Source organism: Gorilla gorilla, chromosome 13, assembly GCF_029281585.2.
Source record: "Gorilla gorilla gorilla isolate KB3781 chromosome 13, NHGRI_mGorGor1-v2.1_pri, whole genome shotgun sequence".
Classification (NCBI taxonomy): Eukaryota; Metazoa; Chordata; class Mammalia; order Primates; family Hominidae; genus Gorilla; species Gorilla gorilla.
Window position 1 is genome coordinate 80,080,479 of NC_073237.2, and position 20,844 is coordinate 80,101,322.

Genomic DNA, 20,844 nt, shown 5'->3' on the forward strand with positions numbered 1-20,844 from the left:
TGTGAATGTAATTAATGCCACTGAATTATACACTTAAAAAGCAGTTAAAATGGGTTGGGCACGGTGGCTCACACCTGTAATCCCAGCACTTTGGGAGGCTGAGGCGGGCAGATCACCTGAGGTTGGGAGTTCAAGACCAGCCTGACCAACATGGAGAAACCCCATCTCTACTAAAAATACAAAATTAGCCGGGCGTGGTGGTGCACGCCTATAATCCCAGCTACTCAGGAGGCTGAGGCAGGAGAATCACTTGAACCCAGGAGGTGGAGGGTGCGTTGAGCCGAGATCACACCATTGCACTCCAGCCTGGGCAACAAGAGTGAAACTCCATCTCAAAAAAAAAAAAAAAAGGAAAAAAAGTTAAAATGGTAAATTTTGTTATATATATTTTACCACAACTTAAAAATTAATAATAAATAATGAGTAACTTGGTTTAAATGCTCTTTAAGTTCCCTTCCATTGCTGAATTCTGTGATTTTTTTTTTAAGGTCGGAAAATAGGTTATATCCATTGTTGAAAATCTAGGAAATCTGGGGCATACTGATAGCAGGAGAGGCTAAACATGTGCAGGGACAGGGAGTATATGGCGTATCTCTGTACCTTCCTTTCAAGTTTGCTGTGAACCTAAAACGGCTCTAAAAAAATAAAATCTTAATTTTTAAAGTATCTAGGAAATCTCCAATTATGTCCCGCGCCTTGGGTTCAGCTTAACATTTCAACGGAACAGAGCCTGGCACATAGTACTAGATAAGTGTCTGTTATTATGATCATCATCTTTTTCAAAAAAGCCCTGTGGGACCAGTAGGATTAAGGCCATTTTAGATGAGAATAAACAGACTCAGAGAGGGTAAAATTTTTGAGAAATTTGAGAAAATTTATTTTCTCAATAAATCTCTCAGCCAGCAACTGAGTGAGCTAGGATTTGAACCTATGATAGCCTGGTCAAAGAGCCTAGGCTGACACCACTAAGTTCTTCCCCAGCCCAATCTATTCTAGAACTGCTGTGCATACAGGTCTGATCATTTTTCTGCTCACTGTGAATGAAATGGTACCACTTTACCTGGTACTTTTTCTGTCTAGCCACATGGACAACGCATGTCAAAGCACTTTGAAAACAGAAAATCCTATTCAAATGATAGGTATTATTTAGAAAGCTGGCTTTATAAATGTATGTTTTTGACAGCTTCAATTAAAGTTAGGATCCTACTAAGAGAAATTATCATTGTACCTTCTTTTGTGAAGTCAAAGCCTTCAAGACAGTACTCAAAATTCAATAAGTAGGTTTTACTACGTAGATGAACAAAGCTTTAAAGTGAATAAGGACAGCAGTGAAGGGCAGGTCAAGGATAGATACTTCACAAGCCAACTGAATGAAGACCATGGATTCGTTAGCTCTGAGCCGTTTAACATTTCATATTATACTTAGCAGGAATGTATGACAATATTACTTTGATTTTTTGCTGGTCCCACTTAATTACTGCATCCAGTTGCTTCCTTTTTTCATTTTCTTCTCGTAGTTTTCTTTGTAGCTGTATCTTTTGATATTTCATGTGATCTACACTCTGCTCTAGTTCATTAGCACGTTTCTCATTTTGGATTGACAGTGATGCCAGTTTCTTACTATCTTGTTGCTTCTTCTGCAAGACCTGAGATCATATGGAATATTTCAAAATGAAAAACTGAATCTCTCACAATCCTCAACTAAACTTAATCTTTTCATTTGATGGTAAAAGAAGAAATTTTCCCTAGATTTTCATTTATTTTTGACAGGTTCACAAACAATTGCTTACTATCATACATTTCCATTTTTGCAATTAGGGAAACCATCATAATTTGTATCACATATGTAAAAGTATAAAGAATCATGAGACTTCCTGATGTGGACAACAAACAAAATGAAACAGATGATTTGCTTTTCATTAATAAGTATTTTAATTTAAAAAATAGTTAAAACAGTATAAAACTGAATTTATATTTTAAGAGTCACTCTTGTCATACACCCCTAATCTACCTGTCCTGCTTCCCAACACAAAATTATCAATTTCTTAAATATTCTTCCAGAAAAAAATGTATGCATATGCATGCAAATAGCTGCATATGTATTCTATATAGACTACTGTCTCCCTTTTTTCCTACTTATCTCAGAAGTCTTTTCATATAGATTTGTTCCAGGTGGCTGCGCAGCATTCCACTGTGCTCTTGTTTTTTTAGCTACAGCTATAGCCTAAATCGTTAATCCCTGAGTTAGGATGATCAGAGCTGATAACATCTTCCCTGAGAGTGACCAACCATTATAATTACTATTTTAACATTTATCTTAAATTCCTTCTCATCTAACTAAAATTACGTACAGATAGCATTAGACTTTCAAAGTGTTCACACCACTAATATAAAATACTTGTGTTACAATTTAGTCCTGACCAAACATATATTAAACTTGTATAATGTGATTAGCATTGCACTAAGTACCAATTAGGTGGCATAAAAAAGGTAAAGGGATGTCATTCATAAATTATGCAGATCACAATTAAGTATTTCTTTTATTTTGGCAATAAAGTGTTAGCATAGGCAAGTTTTGTTTTAATTAAACTAAGTATCCAAGAGGCACTGCTGCTTAGAGCAGTGCTACTCAAAATGTGATCTGTGGACCAGTGCTAGTTCACAGACGTTGTCAATTTGCACTCCTCAGCATACTGTTAAGATTCGGTTGACGTTTTCATGTGAGACTTTTTTGATCAAGGAAGCTGTGCAATGATTGACCTTTATCTCATCACAGAACAAGAACAATCGGCAGGTGGACTACTTTGGGTACCACTGGCTTGGAGGCCACAGGCCTTTGCCGTTTCCAGTACCTAAATTTGGACACTGGCTTTGCCACTTAGAATTGACAGTAATTACAACACTGCAGCAAAAATTATAATACCAGCATTTTAGTGTCTTTTTCACATAATATTAAAAATATCAGTGTACATCCTGAAAGTCTTACTTAAGAGTGAGATACTGTTGCCATTGTCTTTTGCACTTATTTCATAGTTGCTCAAAAGTGCATCTGTCAGCATTAAACTATTAATGCAGGATGTAATGCCCTACATATACCTAAGACATTAAAATATAGGTTTTAGAAGTTTTTAATTTAAAATGTTTTGTTTCAAAAATTGAAATAACTGTTTTATACCAATAAAACTACTAGTATTTCAAAATTTTAAAACAGCATGTTATGGCTGGGTGCGGTGACTCACACCTGTAATCCCAGCACTTTCTGAGGCCGAGACGGGTGGATCACTTGAGGTCAGGAGTTTGAGACCAGCCTGGCCAATGTGGTGAAACTGCGTCTCTACTAAAAATACAAAAATTTGCAGGCGTGGTGGCAGGCACCTGTAATCCCAGCTATTTGAGAGCCTGAGGCAAGAGGATCATTTGAGCCTGGGAGGAGGCAATTGCAGTGGGCTGAGATCATGCCACTGCACTCCAGCCTGGGCAACAGAGCAAGACTTCATCTCAAAAAAAAAGTATGATATGTTAGAGAACTGAAAACCGGTATTGTCATCACCACTATGGGACTCTGACTGAGTTATTTTACCTTTCTAAACCTTTCTTTCCACATTTGTAAAATGGCTAAAAATGCCCACTTCAAAGGATTAAATAATCAGTATAAACCATTTGGTATGTATAGGCCCTCAACAAATGGTAACTACTGTCCTCCTCATCCTCCTTATCATCCTTATCCCCATGAGTAGTGCATGGATATGTCAAAGGTACAAAATTTCTAAAACTATGTCTTGTTTCTGTCCTCTGCTGTATCAGATGTTTCTTTTGAGGTAAAGTTCTACACCTTTCATTTTCTTTCCTTATCAGTACTCTTAGCAGAAAAGGATATACAGCAGGAAGCAAAGCATGGAAAGGTGAATTCCAAAGTGGAAATAACTACGCTGAAGGAAAATGGAAGGTGTGACATAGATAACCACCCTATGTCCTCCTTTAAGCAGTTCAAACATTCAAGCCGTATTATTTTAACTTGATGTTGACCTGAGAAGCTATTTAGGTAACAACTTCTAGTGGAAATATCCAGATGTTTGAGGTGGCATTAGAAACCCCAGGAGAGACTTTTCTGGACTGTCACACCAGAATATACTGGTATATTACAATATACCAGGCACACCAGAGGTATATTGTAAACATCTATTTTGTTTAAAGCAAATAACTGTGGCATAGTTCAATAATAACAATAATGCTGTGAATAGGTTAATTACAACTCTACCTAAAATGGAAAAATATAAAAATGCTTCTATAACATGAAAGAAAGCAGTAGACCATGAGAGATAAAGAAATAGAGGACACATCCTAGAAAGTTCATTATGATCAGACTAACAAAGCACTGTGACTATCTCCAAAGCACCTGGAAATGGCTTCATCACACAAAATCTCCATGTGATGGAATATTTCTCATAGAATAGAATTTTTAACTGTAGCTATTTCTAAAGTTAAAGCTAAAACCAGGCATTAGGAAGTTAAGGATGAGTTGCAGTACACAAAGTTATTAACCTTTCTTAAGCCAATCAGTTATGGTTTGGGAAAACCATATCTCGAAATAGTTCCCATTTGTTGAGTGTCTACAAAGTGTCATATATGTACCAGCTGTTTTATTTGTATTATTTAATCATTATTTAATCCTTTGTCCTTCAGAAATAAACACTGTTTCGTGGTTATGTTTATTTCTTACCATGTGGTTTTTTGATATGATGACTGAAAGAAGATACTTCTTGAATTAAGAAATATACTACCCAGATTGTAAAATATGTAAATCGACCAGCACACTACAAAAGAAAAGTTGATACCCAGTTTCTCTTGCTGGTATAAACTGAATCCCACTTCTTTCCTAACTCAGTACAAGAATCCTCAGAAGCAAGAAAGCTTAAATAAGTTTTCTCAATTACATTTTTTTAATTACCTGAACTCTCAGCTTTGCAGCATCCATCTTTTTACGAAACTCTTTCTGTAATTTTACCTTCATTGCAACATCAGAAAGATCTTTGTTTTCCAGCTCCTGTAGCTGCTTTTGTGTTTCAATTAGTTCGACTTTTGCCTGTTCTGCATCATGCTCTAGCTTTGTTACTTTCAAAGAATACTGCTTGCTTACAGACTTGGCATCATTACCTTAACCGTAATAATAATTATTATTAGTATAAATTATGTAAAAAGAAGTTAAACATCAAAAACATAAAAATACTCTACTCTAAAATCCAGCCAGGCAGTGATACTATTTAAGGCATAGCATTAAAAACCCAGTTGTCCCTACCCACCCCCATCAAACACAGCTTGCCATCAGGCCTCTTAATGATTAGTTCCTTAATGACTGTTCCCATCTGCTGCCAGGCAGTCTCACTGGTTCAATGTTTGACGTTTTAGAGTGACATCTCTGGTCCTCTGAATTTGTAGTTGAGCTTTGCTGGCATCAAACTCAGTTAAGAAGGATATTTGGAGTGACTGTTTGTCCTCTTGCTTAGTATACTCCAGCCTCCTGCTACCAATAATCTGTCTGCTTGAATTCCTTTTTTAAATTATTATGAGAATTTTTACATACAACAAAAGAAATAATAAAATGAACCCCCATCACCCAGATTTAAAAGTTATCAAGATTTTGTCACAGCTGCTTCAAATATGCCTATTGTTTTACTTTGCTTAAATATTATAAAGCAATCCCAAATGTCATTCATCTCACCTATACATACTTCATTTTGTTAAATTCCTCTTTTTACTTACACATACTGCAATCGGCATTCACACAAAATATGGACATAACCAAAAAGTCATTATCACACTAACAATATTAACACCAATCAGTCCATATTCAGACTTCCCCAATTGCCTCAAAATATGTCTCACAATTGGTTTATTTAAATCAGGATCTAAACAAGGTCCACAATACATTTGATTTGTTATGTCTCTTAAGAATCTTTTCATCCAAAGCTAACTCTCTCCTTTTTCACTAACCTGAACTTATTCAAGATTAATTCCTTTTAAATTCTTTTCTTATTAATATATAGAACAGAAAAAATAGAATAAAGATATTTCTATATCTCTTTTGATTCTAAATCCAGCTAGTGACCCTAAAAGCTTGGTTTTGATTTGCTCTGAATAGGCAACCGTCCGTGAACTAGACTGGCAAACTCATGGCAGTAGAAAACAGGAGTCTAAAGCTCAGGGGATGAATAATCACCAGAGACAGTTTATTATGCTATTTATTTATTTAGACAGAGTCTCACTCTGTCACCCAGGCTAGAGTGCAGTGGTACAATGTCAGCTCACTGCCACCTCCGCCTCCTGGGTTCCAGCAATTCTCCTGCCACAGCCTCCTGAGTAGCTGGGATTACAGGCACACGCCACCATGCCCAGCTAATTTTTGTATTTTTAGTAGAGACAGGGTTTCACCATGTTGGCCAGGCTGGTCTCGAACTCCTGACCTCAAATGATCTGCCCATCTCGGCCTCCCAAAGTGCTGGGATTACAGGCGTGAGCCACCGTGCCCAGCCTATTATACTATTTATATAGCTGGTTATACTGCTATCCAAAAATACTCATCTTTTTTTAATAAAAGTTATTTAACTAAATGCAGTGTGAACTGTCCTCTGACTCTAATTTATGATTACTTGACTAACTTTAAAATACATACAACTACTATATTTTAACAAATCATTTTGGACTATTCATTAATTGTTCAACACACCAATATTTTATGAACCACTAAAAAAAATACAGTGCCAATTACAACATGTTTATTTTATTTTTTTGAGACGGTCTTGCTCTGTCACCTAGGCTGGAATGCAGTGGTGCAATCATGACTCACTGCAGCCTTGACCTCTGGGGCTGAATCAATCCTCCTACCTCAGCCTTCCAAGTAGCTGGGACTACAGGCGTGTGTCACCATGCCCAGTATGCATTAGTAGTTTTTATAAATTTTTTTTGCAGTGTATTAGAACTGATAAAATATAGTATAGATGTCCTGTTATTATTAGTTGGCAGAAGTAGCTGCTATTCAAGAAAAGTCTTCAGTGAGAGAGCATTAAGGGCATTAAGTTTTTTGCGTTTTTGTGTTTTTTTTGACATTTTTTAAGAAGCATCCTCTGCTTAGCTACTTTCCCAAAGCTTTTTCCTTTCTCATTCCTAGTGACATATGTGCTATGCATCATCCTAGCTCCAGCTACCCAGATGTTTAAATGAGTTTGACCACGCTGCTTCCCCACAGGCAGGATCAAACACCAGTTGACCCCTCTTAGGAGTATCTAGGAGCTGATCTAGAACGGTTTCTCCATTCCCAAGATTTCAGGGTACTGCCTGTGGAAGTTGAGGATATTTACCCACTAGAATCAATGACTTTCTTTCAGAAAGGTTATCTTACTATGGATCTCATTAAACAAGCATGTGTTTGTAGCCTGGTATACCCAACGTGGTTGTTTTAAAATAGAGGATACCAGAGCTTATACAGAGAAGACCCTTTTCTTGCTCATTAGAACCAAGGGCAATTTGGAGCTTTCCTAAAAATCCTCAGAGATGGTGACTATCAAAAGTGTCAATGAGTGCTTACTTTTCAATGCCCTCTCACTGAAGACTTCTCTTGAATAGCAGCTGCTTCTGCCAACTAATAATAACAAGACTATATTTTATCTATTTTATAGATAAAATATCTATACTATATTTTATCAATTCTAATACACTGCAAAAAAATTTTTATAAAAACTACTGATGCGTACTGGGCATGGTGGCACACGCCTGCAGTCCCAGCTACTTGGGAGGCTGAGGTAGGAGGATTGGTTGAGCCCCAGAGGTCAAGGCTGCAGTGAGTCATGACTGCACCACTGCACTCCAGCCTAGGTGACAGAGTGAGACCCTGTCTCAAAAAAATAAAATAAACATGTTGTAACTGGTACATTAAGTGCCACAGAATTTCAGCACAATGCAGAGTTCACACCAGTTAGAACAATTCAGAGGTGAAATCCCAAAAGAACAAAATTCTTCTGATAACTAACCTCCACATATCGGCCTAAAAACTCACCTTGTTACACCAATCCAAGCTAAGTGGATAGACCTGAGCTTCAAAAACTAAAGTAACTGTTACCACATCAGAAGCAATTTTAGAAGTTTTCTTTCTCATTTAAGCTGGTTCACAAGATACTATTACCTGTTTTTATTAATTCTTTAATCAGATCTTCCTTCATCTTGATGTTAATTGTAAGTTCTCTCATTTTTTGTTTAGCTTCAGTAAGTATGCGTTCTGAATTCTTTAATTTTTGCAAATTCAATTCTTTACTCTCCTGGAGACAATCAATCTTTAAATCTTTTTAAAAAAATGGAGAAATAAAACTATCTGCTGGTAAAATATTCAACAGAAGTAGAGTTAAAAAAAGAAAAGCAGACTCAAAAGCAATTTAGAGGTGGCAGTGGAAGAGACAAAAAGGAAGGGGAGGAAAAAGGGGAAAAATACACAGCAACTGGGACTCTAGCATTCCAGCTTACAGTAAGAGTTTTTATTTTCTTACAAATTAATACATGTATGTATATATTCTTTCTTAATATCCCATAGGTTCAGACACACAGTTTTTCATTGCCTTTAACATGCGTTATTTGAGATAGGTGTAAAATTTCCAGATGGAGAGAGGGGTGAATTTGTTTCCTATTAACTTCTACTTTTATTGTAATTGGAGAATGCAGACTATACCAGGCTACTCAGAGTGTGGTCTAGCACTGTTTGTTACTGTCCTGCACCAGAATGTAAATCAACTATGTCACTAAGCACACTGCTTTAGTTCAGGTGACATTTTTTTCATAGCCAGACTTTCTCAAGGAAGGAACTAGTGTAAGCTCATTTACATTCCGAAGTAATTTTTTTTTCCTGGTTGCAGAGCAGTAACAAACAGCTCAAGCATGGCTGCTTGAGTAGCATTTACCTTTATTATTTCCACATTTTGAAATTTATTTTAGTTATACTTAAATTTTTGGCTCATAAAGCCACGTATAGGTTCTTAAAGAGATGCTCTATATTTTCAAAGTGTAGCACTTGTATTATTTATATTCCCTATTCCCTTATTTTTTGTGGGTCAACCACGCATTGACCAAGAGAGATGAGTTAACAAAATCTCCTACTACCGGCTGGGCACAGTGGCTCATGCCTGTAATCCCAGCACTCTGGGAGGCTAAGGTGTGCAGATCACAAGGTCAGAAGTTCGAGACCAGCCTGGCCAACACAGTGAGACCCCATCTCTACTAAAAACACAAAAATTAGCCGGGTGTGGTGGCACAAATCTGTAGTCCCAGCTACTTGGGAGGCTGAGGCAGGAGAATCACTTGAACCTAGGAGGCGGAGGCTGCAATGAGCCGACACTGCACCACTGCACTCCAGCCTGGGTGACAGGGAGAGACTTCGTCTAAAAAAAAAAAAAAGTTGTGAAAACTATAGGGTAGTAGGAGATTTTTTTTTTTTTTTTTTTGAGGCAGGGTCTTGCTCTGTCGCCTATACTAGAGTGCAGTGGTGTGATCTCGGCTCAATACAGCCTCGAACTCCTGGGCTCAAGCGATTCTCCCACCTCAGCCTTCCTCCTGAGAAGGTACACACCACCATGCTCGGCTAATTTTCTGTAGAGAGACAATCTCACTATGTTGCTCAGGCTGGCCTCAAACTCCTGGCCTCAAGCAATTCTCCCGTTTCAGCCTCTCAAAGCACTGGGATTACAGGCATGAGCTACTATGCATGGCTCATAAATGTTTTTGATGTTGTTATTGATGCATAAAAATTCTTAGCAGTTGTGTACTAAAACATTACCAACACCCAGTACACTAATTGGGCTCTAATGCCAAATACATCATTGACGTTAGGCACAAGTCCCAGTGAAGGAGTAGACACCTAGCACATTTATACTGTATTTTAACATCATCAGGAATACAAAGCATATCAATTCAGGTCTGAATATAAAAATCCTTACTCTGAGGGAGTTAGCCTATATCTTTCGCCATAATTAATTGATAGAAAATCTTTTTTTATTAAGGAGTAAAAGAGTAAAAGAGGTAAAACAGAGAACATAAAAGAAGTTCTACCAACTAGGAAAGCATTTGTGCCAAATTCTGGTCTTTGAGAATTCCTGGATGTTTGTTAAATTATCAACTGAGGAAAAAGATAAGTGTCCTATAACCATTAGGTCTACATTATTTAAGAAAATCTATGTACCTTCATTCTCCAAATCTGACTTTTGTGTTTCATCCTGAGTATCACTCAATTCAACAAGGGAACAAACAGAATCTGGCTTCTGAATCCATGAACGACTTCTACATCTTAAAAAAAATCAGAAAGTTAACTTATTTGTTAGTGTTTTCTAATCTGCCCTCAATTAGTTTCCCCAAAAAGTGAAAGTAATGTTAAAAAAATTATTAGTTACATATAAAAACAGAATGTTACTAATATTGCTCAAAATAAAAGGATGCCCCCCCATCCATGTTGAATCCAGTAGAAAAGTCATGTTTGTTGCCAACGTGGCAGCAGAATAAGGAAATCCAAAAAAAAAAAAAAAACCTCTGAAAATTAGAATCTCATTACTATAAAAGCTCTAAAAGCAAAATTATTTTTCAGTTATAAGACTGATGAGTTGTGTTCAAATACTATTTTCATAACACATTAGATGATAGTACATTTAGCAAAAGTTACCTACTCTTCTATTAAACATAAAAGATATACTCCGATGGAAAAAACCTACACTTCTATATTTATTGCAGCATATAATTCTAAATATTTATTAAATCAGTGTATATTTAACATACCTAGTTCCAGATTTCTCTTGGCCTTCTGATTCTTCATCATCACTGTTATCAGAAAATTGGCAGTGGAGGACCTTATCTTGTTCTTCTATGTGACCCAACAGCATCTGACTTCGTGTTCGAAATCCAGCAAATATTCGATCCAGAGAGTACATAGGCAGACTTGTGTGGACCTTGCAAGTGATTCCCCCACCCAACAACAAAAAAAGTGATATTTTAAAAGTCTAATTTTATCCTATTACTCTAAGTGCTTTTAAAGGGGTTATTAGATTGGCACTCTTAAAATAGCCAATCACTGGAAAACGCTCCCCTCAAACAAAGGTCAAAATTAATTTAACAATACTGTTGCACCTCACAGACAAATACTTCTTTCAGAATCTACACAGCTCCTTCTCTTCTGGACAACTCTTCTATCTTCACTTACGGAAAACAGTATTCAAAAATGAAACCAAAAGAACGCATGGAAAACATCCTAGCTCTTAAACACAGCACAGACACACCCCAACAAATGTGCCCTCTTCCCCATCTTCCCAGTTCAGAACACCTGGAGAACTGTGGTGCTGCCGCCAAAGGTCTGCATCCCCTCCAATCCAAATCCTACCACAGGAAGAAACCCAGAGCCGTCTCCACTCCCTCTGCCAGGGCAATATTCCTAATTTGAATACCACAATGTATATACTTATTCTTTATACATGGTAGTCAGGTATAGCTGAATTAAGGCTCTAGGAAAAATATTTAATATATGTCATAGGACAAATAAAATCGTATGGCTAGCCTGGGAATTTTCTACAGTACAACATTCTTCTATTGGAAATGCACTTTAAATTCTCAAAAAAAAAATGACCTTGGAAAACAACAACAATAAATTAGAAATTGCCTTTATACCTTTGTTCTGGTTTCTATTACAAAATATTTCCTTTGCACCATCTCTGTAACCAAATCTCAAGATGACTTCTCTCAAAAGGCAATAAAATCTTAGAGGAGACAGTCCATTTATCAATATAAATTATTATAAGCTGTTAAAATTATAACATATAGTAGAATATGAGTATCACACAGTGTTTAGGATTTAATCACTTGACAATAGGCCCCCGTCATGTATTCTCTCCTAAAAAATCCTACCTGATTCTGAAAATCATCTTATATCTGATTTTTGTGCTTCTGCTGTCAGTCACCTAATTAGATCATCTGTCACATCAGCATCATGATAGATGGGCATAAAGTTTTTTAGGTGGCCTCCCAATGGGGTATGAGGGAGGGGAATTCTTTAAAGAAGAACCAACTCAAAAAGTACTGATCTAACAAATACAACATACTAGACATGGCTATTTTATCCCATAACTGGCAGGCATCTAGTTTTCTCTTGTGAGAGTTTGGGAATTATTTAAGGAGCAAATAATAAAATCTTTGTTCAGAGTCCAACTTCGTTCTCTGGGATTGTAATTTCCTTTTAAAATTTCTTTTTACAAAGAAAACCAAATGTCCAGAGCTATTATAGTATTCATACCACCCAAGGCTGCCTGATGCAAAGTCCATGGCACTGCTCATGTATCACTTGCCTTTCATTTCTTATCCCTTTGACTGTAACAACCAGATGGATCTCACGTGAACAAATCATTTCCCTTCATAAAATGAGGAAACAGAAACCAGAATTCATGAACCTGCTAAACCAAAACTCATGAATCTGCTAATTAAGTCTTTTCCATAATAGAGATTCTTTGATAATTCTTAAAACTGTGTGTGTATATATTTACCAACCACACACAAACTAAAATTTATATTGATATTTATATTGTCTTGATTATGTCTACTTGGTAAGACTGAATAGCATATAAATATTATTTCAAAAATAATGACAGACCAAACAAGTTGAAATAAATATCCTCTAACATCTCAACTTTGTGTGGTTAAAGGAAGAAATAAATTCATATAGATATTAAACTTGGTCATGTCTGAAAATATGGCAAAGGATACCTTTTTCACATTGATGAAGTATAGACATTATCTCCATCCAACTATTCCCTCCAAACATAACTGTGTATTCTCTTGTTTATTAGTTTTTTTATTAGAAAGAAGTATGCTTAAAAGAAAAGGTATACACAAAATTCCATAAAATCAAACAAAAAAATCTGCTGAGACTGTATAAATACACTTGTGATATTACACATGGCTAAAATTTTTTTAATCTCCAAATAAGGAAAAGATTGTTTGGACTTTACCTTCCTGGAATCTTGTCTTGATGGGATATAAATATAATGCCCCAAATGAGTATCAAATGGTACAGTATATGGTCTCCTTTCAGGGATCCTGGCATCTGGCCCATCTCCACAATTTTCTTTAGCTGAAGAAGTCACTGACAGGTTAAGTTTTGTTAGTTCTTCACTCAGTTGATCCACAAGAAGTTGTTGTTCTATTATTTTTTCATTCTTTGTAGAAGAGAGATGAAAATTTTTAAAATAGAGCACTTCAGTACATTCAGATTATGATTAAAAATGAATTTTACATTGATCAAAATCATAACTACTTTAATAATACAGTCAATTCTCATTTATCCAGAGACTAGCCTTCTGGTGTTCACAAGTAACTAACATTGTTCTGAGTGGTAAAACCTTTTTAATAGTAAGGAGCAACAAACACAGCCAAAAAAGTCAAAAGTCAAATACTCAAAGATAACACGCCATCCACTGTGACTGGTTGCTTTGCCAACCTGAAGCACTTTGATTAGCTATCTTTATTAAAGTATGGACTTTCTGAGTGAAATCCAAGAAGTAAAAAGAAACAAGAAAGTTCAAAAAGTGGAGAAAGAATTGTAGGCAGCAGAGTTTGCAGCAAAGGAGGCAGAAGGAGGTAACAAGTGCAGGGAAGTGAAAGCCTTAGTGAAAAAGGAAGCCAAAAGCAGACAGATAGAAGATAGCCAACTGATAGTCCTGAGAGGAAGGAGAACTTGGAAATCAAAGGCAGAAAAAATTGTATATCAGGAATGTGTGTGTGTGTTTGTGTATATGTGGTTTAGTTTTTTTTGTGTATCCTCTAAAGAAAATTTTTGAAGTGTATCAAATCTAGAAAGCTCTAATGTCAATCTTTGTTTTACAAGCACAAATTTATGTAAATAAGAAACAGTCATTCATCTTAATACTTCACATGTACTACAATGTTGAAATAGGAAAAAAAACCTTACATTTTCATTGTATAAATGCTGAGCAATAAAAATGCAACCTTACTTAAAAATCACGTACTCAGATAATTAAAATATACAACATCAAAGGATTCAATGGAGTTCTTACATTGCCTGGGAAAAGGATAAAAGTACCAATTAATATTAGGGTGCATGGTATACTCTCTAGGATAACCACTAAAAAAGAGTAAAACTATAACTTCTAAGTTAGTGGAGAAAACAACAGAAAAAGAAAAAATAACCAATGATCCAAACGAGGGAAAAAGGAACACAGAGGAGGAAGGATAAATAAAAGGCACAATGGTGGATTTTTACCAAAACAGTAATTATGTTAAATTAATAAATGAATAATGAAATTAAAAGATAAAGACTATCAGAAAGGATTTTAAAATTACCTAACCATATGCTGCTTACAAGAAACATATCTAAAATAGACACAGAAAGATTAAAAATAAGATAGAAAAAGAGATACCATGTAAATATTAATCAAAAGAAAGCTGGTGTAGCTATAGTAATGTCAAGGTAGACTTTAAGGCAAAACTCATTAGATAAGAAGAGGTAAAAATGATTAAAAGAGCAATTCACCAGGATGGTATAACAATTCTACATTTGTATGCACTTAATAACACAGCTTCAATATTTGTAGTGCAAAAACTATCAGCACTTCATGGAGAAATAAGACAAATCCAAAATTATAGTAGGGCTGGGCACAGTGGCTCACACCTGTAATCCCAGCACGCTGGGAAGCCAAGGCCAGTAGATCACTTGAGCCCAAGAGTTTGAGAGCAGCCTGGACAACATGGTGAAGAACCCCTTCTCTACAAAAAATACAAGAATTAGCAGGGCATTGTGGTGTGCACCTGTGGTCCCAGCTACTCGGGAGGCTGAAGTGGGAGGACTGCTTGAGCCCAGGAGGTCGAGGCTGCAGTGCCTCATGATCGTGCCACTGTGCCCCAGCCTGGGTGACAGAGTGGAGGTCTGTCATAGTGGGAGATTTTAACATCACTTTATAAATTACTGATATAACAAAAAGACTTCAAAGGTGAGTAAAAAATGTAGATTTGAATAATAGGATTAACAGTGCCCAATGACTGCAGAATGCATATTCTTCTCAAGTACCTCTGTAACATTTGCAAACATTTGCCTTATTCTGAGCCAAAAAGCAAGTTTCAATACATTCAAAGGACTGAAATCAGAGATAGTATGTTATCTGATCACAATGCAATAAAAATTGATTAAACAAAAATAAATCCCCCATGTCCTGTAAATAAAATAACTATGTTATTCACAAGTCAAAAAAAAAGTCACAATGAAAATTAGGAAACATTTTGAGCTCAATGTGGAGTGCAAGTCAAGATAAGCTTAGAAATATGTAAGCTTATCTTGACTTGCACTCACAAAGAAGAGAAGCTAAAAATCAATATACTAAATATTCATCTAAAGATGTTAAAAAGATAGCAGGAGGTTACCCCAAAAGTAGAAGGAATTAAATAATAAAGGGCAGAAATTAGTGAAATAGTGAACAAACTAATGAAATAATGAACAAACATACACTAGTGAGGATTAACAAAGTCAAAAATTGTCTCTTTGAAGAGACTAATGAATTGGTAATTTTACTAGCTAGTGAAACTGCAAGAAAAAAAGTGAGAGAAGGCACAAATAATCAGGAATGAAAAAGGGGACATGTGACTACACAGTCCCCTTTATTCATCAATAAAGATATTAATGAATAAAAGACTATCATAAACAAACTTATGCCAATACATTTGAAAATTATATACAATGGTCAAATTCCTAGAAAAATAAACCTTATCAAAACTGGAGGAAAAGAAAATACTAATATGATTTAATTCATAAAACATACCCCCAAAGAAAATTTCCAGTCCCAAATGCTTAACAGGCTAATTCAACCAAACATTTAAGAAATAATACCAATTTTCACACACCTTTTCAGGTATAGGGGGAATTAAATAATCTATATTATGAGGCCAGCATAACTTGTTACAATATCTGACAAGAATACTATGAGAAAGAAAAATATAGGACAAACTTACTGACAAATATAAACATCACACTAGCAAACCAAATCTAGGTCAATTGTGCAGAAGAGTTAACATAGCAGACCTGACTGCAATCTTTTAGAAGACCTGCTATGAGGTTGTCAGATGTCTGAGAACTTGGATTTTGGGAGTGTTCTTAAACACTCTGATAATACTGACTCACTGTGCTCAACTGTTTGCACAATCAATGTGGTTTATGCTGTACACCTGCTTTCCTTGTAGTCTGGGACTTTGGTTCATGCTAGGCAAAGGGTGCCTTCATGACCCACGCATCCTCAATATAACCCATAGGCACTGAGTCTACTTAGTTTCCCTGCCAGATAACATTTTATAGGTGTTGTCACAACTCATTGCTGGGGGATTAAGCACATCCTCTGTGACTCTGCTGAGAGACAAGTCTTGGAAGCTTGTGCCTGGTTTCCTCCAGACTTTGTTCCATGTGTCTTTTTCCTTTGCTGATCTTGCTCTGCATCCTTTCACTGTAATAAATCCTAGCCAGGAGAATGAATATATATTGAGTTCTCCTAGTACGTCATCCAATCTGAGGGTGGTTTTGGGGAACCCCCAATACAACAGTACATCACAACATCAACAACAAAAAGGGTTTATTCCAGGAATAAAAGATTGGTTAAAAATCAGATCAATCGGCCGGGCACTGTGGCTCACGCCTGTAATCCCAGCACTTTGGGAGGCTGAGGTGGGCAGATCATAAGGTCAGGAGATCGAGACCAAGACCATCCTGGCTAACACGGTGAAACCCCGTCTCCACTAAAACTGCAAAAAAAAAAAAAATTAGCCAAGCGTGGTGGCGGGCGCCTGTAGTCCCAGCTACTTGGGAGGCTGAGGCAGGAGAATGGCATGAACCCAGGAGGCAGAGCTTGCAGTGAGTCGAGATCACACCACTGCACTCCAGCCTGGGTGACACAGTGAGACTCTGTCTCGAAAAAAAAAAAAAAAAATCAGGTCAATCAGTGTAACTCACCATATTAGCAGAATAAGGAAGAAAAATCATATGATAAAGAAAAATCATTTGATAAAAATCAATATCCATTCACAATAAAAATTCTCAGTTATTTCCTTAGTTTGGGAAAGGGTAAATTAAAAATACCTATAGAAAATATAATACTTCAGAGTGAAATTTTGAAAGCTTTTCCTCTATGATTGGAAACAAGACAAGGATGCTTTCTATCACCACTTGTATTCAACACTGCATTGGAGATCCCAGCAAATACAAGAAGGTATTTTTATAATAACTTTATTGAGACAAAATTCACATACTATAGAATCCAACTATTTAAAGTATACAATATAGAAGATATAGAAGAAAAAGATACAGAAGGTGAAAGGATTATAAAGGAAGAAATGAAACTGTTACTATTTGCAGATGACATAATTATAAATGAAAATCCAAAAGAATTTACAGATAAAATATTAGAATTAAAAAGCAAGTATAGACCGGGCACGGTGGCTAACACCTGTAATCCCAGTACTTTGGGAGGCCAAGGCAGGTAGATCATTTGAGGTCAGGAGTGATTGACTGACATGTTGAAACCCTGTCTCTACTAAAAATACAAAAAAATTAGCCAGGCATGGTTGTGCATGCCTGTAGTCCCAGCTACTAGGGAGGCGGAGGCAGGAGAAGCACTTGAACCTAGGAGGCAGAGGTTACAGTGAGCCGAGATCATGCCATTGCACTCCAGCCTGGATGACAGAGTGAGACTCTGTCTCAAAAAAAAAAAAAACAAGTTTATAGCCAGGCGTGGCAGCGGGTGCCTGTAATCCCAGCTATACAGGAGACTGAGGCAGGAGAATCGCTTGAGCCCAGGAGGCAGAGGTTGCAGTGAGCGGAGATTGTGCCACTGCGCTCTTATCTTGGGTGACACAGTGAGACTCCGTCTCAAAAACAACAAAAAAAAAGAAATTACTTCCAAAAAGTTTGGATATTTTCCATTTATCTTGGGAATTTTGAAGGTTCCCCACCTGATGATAACTGTAGACACTCCTGATCAAAAACTGAGTTTAGTCAGGTTGCTGGATATATAATGTATTAATATCTAAAAATTAGTACAGTTCCACATACCAACAATTAGGGAATTTGAAAAATAAAATTTTTTAAAGATTCCATTTATAGTGACAGAAAAAAATCAAGTACCTAAAAAGAAATCTATAAATTATTTGCAATATTTCTGCACAAAAAAATGCAGGCCATTACTGAGAAAAAATAAAGGAAATCTAAGTAAACAGAGAACAATACCATGCTTATGGATTAGGAGACTCAATCAAAATATGTTCATTAATTCTAAACATATATAAATGTAATTCAATGTTAATTAGTTAATTAATGTTAACCAACTTGATTGAATCTTTCTATAATGTATACATGCACCAAAACATTACACTGTATCCCAGAAACATACAAAATTATTTGACCACAAAAAATAAATAAATGAAAATAGCATACTAAGTGAAAGAAGTCACACACAAAGGCCACTTACTGTATGATTCCAGTTGTATGAAATGTTTAGAATAGGCAAATCCATAGAAGTAGAAAGTAAAGTGGTTTTTGCCAGGGGCTGAGGAAAGGAGGAAAATGAGAAGTGACTGCTAGTGGATACAATATTTTCATTTTCATTTTGGGGTGATAAAAATATTCTAAAATTAGATGGTGTGATGGTTAAACAATTCTGTAAATACATAAAAAAAATTGAATTGTATATTTGAAGGGCTGCATTCTATAGTATGTGAATTATATCTCAATAAAGTAATTATTTTAAAAATTTAAAAATTAAAATAAAATTTATATGGAACAACCAAGACAACTGGGGAGTGGGGAGGGAAGAAGAAAAGCAGAAGGCCTTGCTCTACAAAATATCTAGACTTATTATAAACCTACAATAAATAAGAAATGTGATCTTGGCTCAAGGAGATACAAATCAACCAACAGAATAGAAGGCCAAGAAATAGACAAGAGATTCATGCACAAATGGACCTTGATTTATGATAAAGATAGCACTCAAAACAGTTGAGAAGATGGTTTCCAATAAATGATGCTAGAACAAATGAATATCTATATGTTTAAAAAACGAAATTTGATCTTTACTTTACTCCATACACAGAAATCAATTCCTGGAGGACTATACAGCTAAATGTGGAAGGCAAAACAATAAAGCTTCTGGAAGATAATATAGAAAGTATCCTCAGAGGAAACAATTGGGGAAAGGAAAAACTTATTAAATAGAGAACAAATACCATCAACCATAAAGGAAAAGATTGACGAATTTGATTACAATAAGAACTCTTCATCAGATACCACTGAGAGTAAAAAGCAAGCCACAGAAAAATTATTTGCAATCATGTAAGTGACAAAGCGCTCACACCCAGAATATACAACAAACTTCTACAAATTAATCTAGAAGACAGTTAACTCAATAGAAAAACAAACAAGAGACTTGAATGCGTACTTCACAAAGGAGGATATCCAAATAGCCAAAAACATATGAAAAAAATGCTCAACCTCACTAGTCATCAGGGAAATGCAAACTAAAGCCACAATAAAATGATACTACATGCCTACCAGATTGGCTAAGATTTAAAAATTAATAACAAATGTTGAGAAGCATATGGAACAGTGAGAATGCTCACATGGAATAGTGAGAATGCTGGGTGGGAGTATAAAGTGGAAAACAATCTGGTATCACCTACAAAAGTTAAAGATATATCTACCCTATGGCCTAGCAATTCAACTCTTAGGCACAAATCTGAAAGAAATGTATGTGCATGTGCACCGAGAGACACTGAAAATTCACGAGAAAATTTCACAGAAAGCCACAAATGTCCATCAAACAGTAGAACAGAAAATAAATTGTGGTATAGTCATACAATAAAATCCTATGTAGCTATAAAACTAAACAAACCACAGTCACACATTACAGATAAAATATTAGAATTTACAGAAAAAATATTACGATTAAAAAGTGGATGAATCATAACAATGTTCAACAAAAGCAGCCAGATACTGAATAAATTAATAAAAATTCCAAAAACTAAACTGTAGTGTTGAAGGATACATATTTAGATAGTAAAACCATAAGAAAAGCAAAGAAATGATTACCATGTAAGTCAAGAGAGTGGCTCTCTGAGGAAGAGGGAGGAATAATAATTGTAAGGAGGCATTAAAAATTTTGAGGCGCTGGCAGTTAGCAATTTCTTGACCTGGTGGTGGTTACCCAGCTGTTCTCTCTGTGATAAATCACTGATTAATATGTACTGTTTTGTATATACTTTAGTTTTATGTTTTTAAATTATTATACAATTAGGGCCAGGCATGGTGGCTCATACCTGTAATCAATCTCAGCACTTTGGGAAGCTGAGGTGGTAGGATCACTGAGCCCAGGAGTTTGAGACCAGCTTGAGCAACACAGTGAGACCCTGTCTCCACAAAAAAATCAGAAAATTAGCCGGGCACGGTGGCATGCACCTGTGGTCACAGCTACTCATGAGGCTGAGGCGGGAGAATCACTTGAGCCTGGGAGGTCAAGGCTGCCGTGAGCTGTGATTGTGCCAGTGCACACCAGCCTGAGCAACAGAATGAGATCCTGTCTCAAAACAAACAAAACAACAACAACAAACAACAACAAAATACAATTAGAAGGGTTAAAAAAGAAAACAAAAATCAAACAACGTAAATCAAAATCTGATGTGTGCTGGATCAGATTATTCCTCGGGGCATTAATTATTCCCTGATAGGAAGCTAAAGGCTTTAAATGATATTAACTGTTTGGGGTGATGGGAGAAGCCACAGCCAGGGAG

General features: G+C 36.1%; 1 protein-coding gene across 8 annotated transcripts in view; it reads right to left on the bottom strand.

Moving 5' to 3' along the window:
- Positions 1–20,844, bottom strand: part of KIF27 (kinesin family member 27) — an 86,927-nt gene that overhangs the window by 42,565 nt on the left and 23,518 nt on the right. For all 8 annotated transcript variants that reach the window (XM_031014679.3, XM_055350843.2, XM_055350842.2 and 5 more), the window contains 6 exons: positions 13,020–13,226; positions 10,804–10,973; positions 10,217–10,320; positions 8,177–8,332; positions 4,949–5,154; positions 1,449–1,646 (listed from right to left, as the gene is read on the bottom strand). In XM_031014679.3, coding sequence (XP_030870539.2) covers positions 1,449–1,646; positions 4,949–5,154; positions 8,177–8,332; positions 10,217–10,320; positions 10,804–10,973; positions 13,020–13,226 — 1,041 coding nt within the window. The remainder of the gene's footprint in view (positions 1–1,448; positions 1,647–4,948; positions 5,155–8,176; positions 8,333–10,216; positions 10,321–10,803; positions 10,974–13,019; positions 13,227–20,844) is intronic.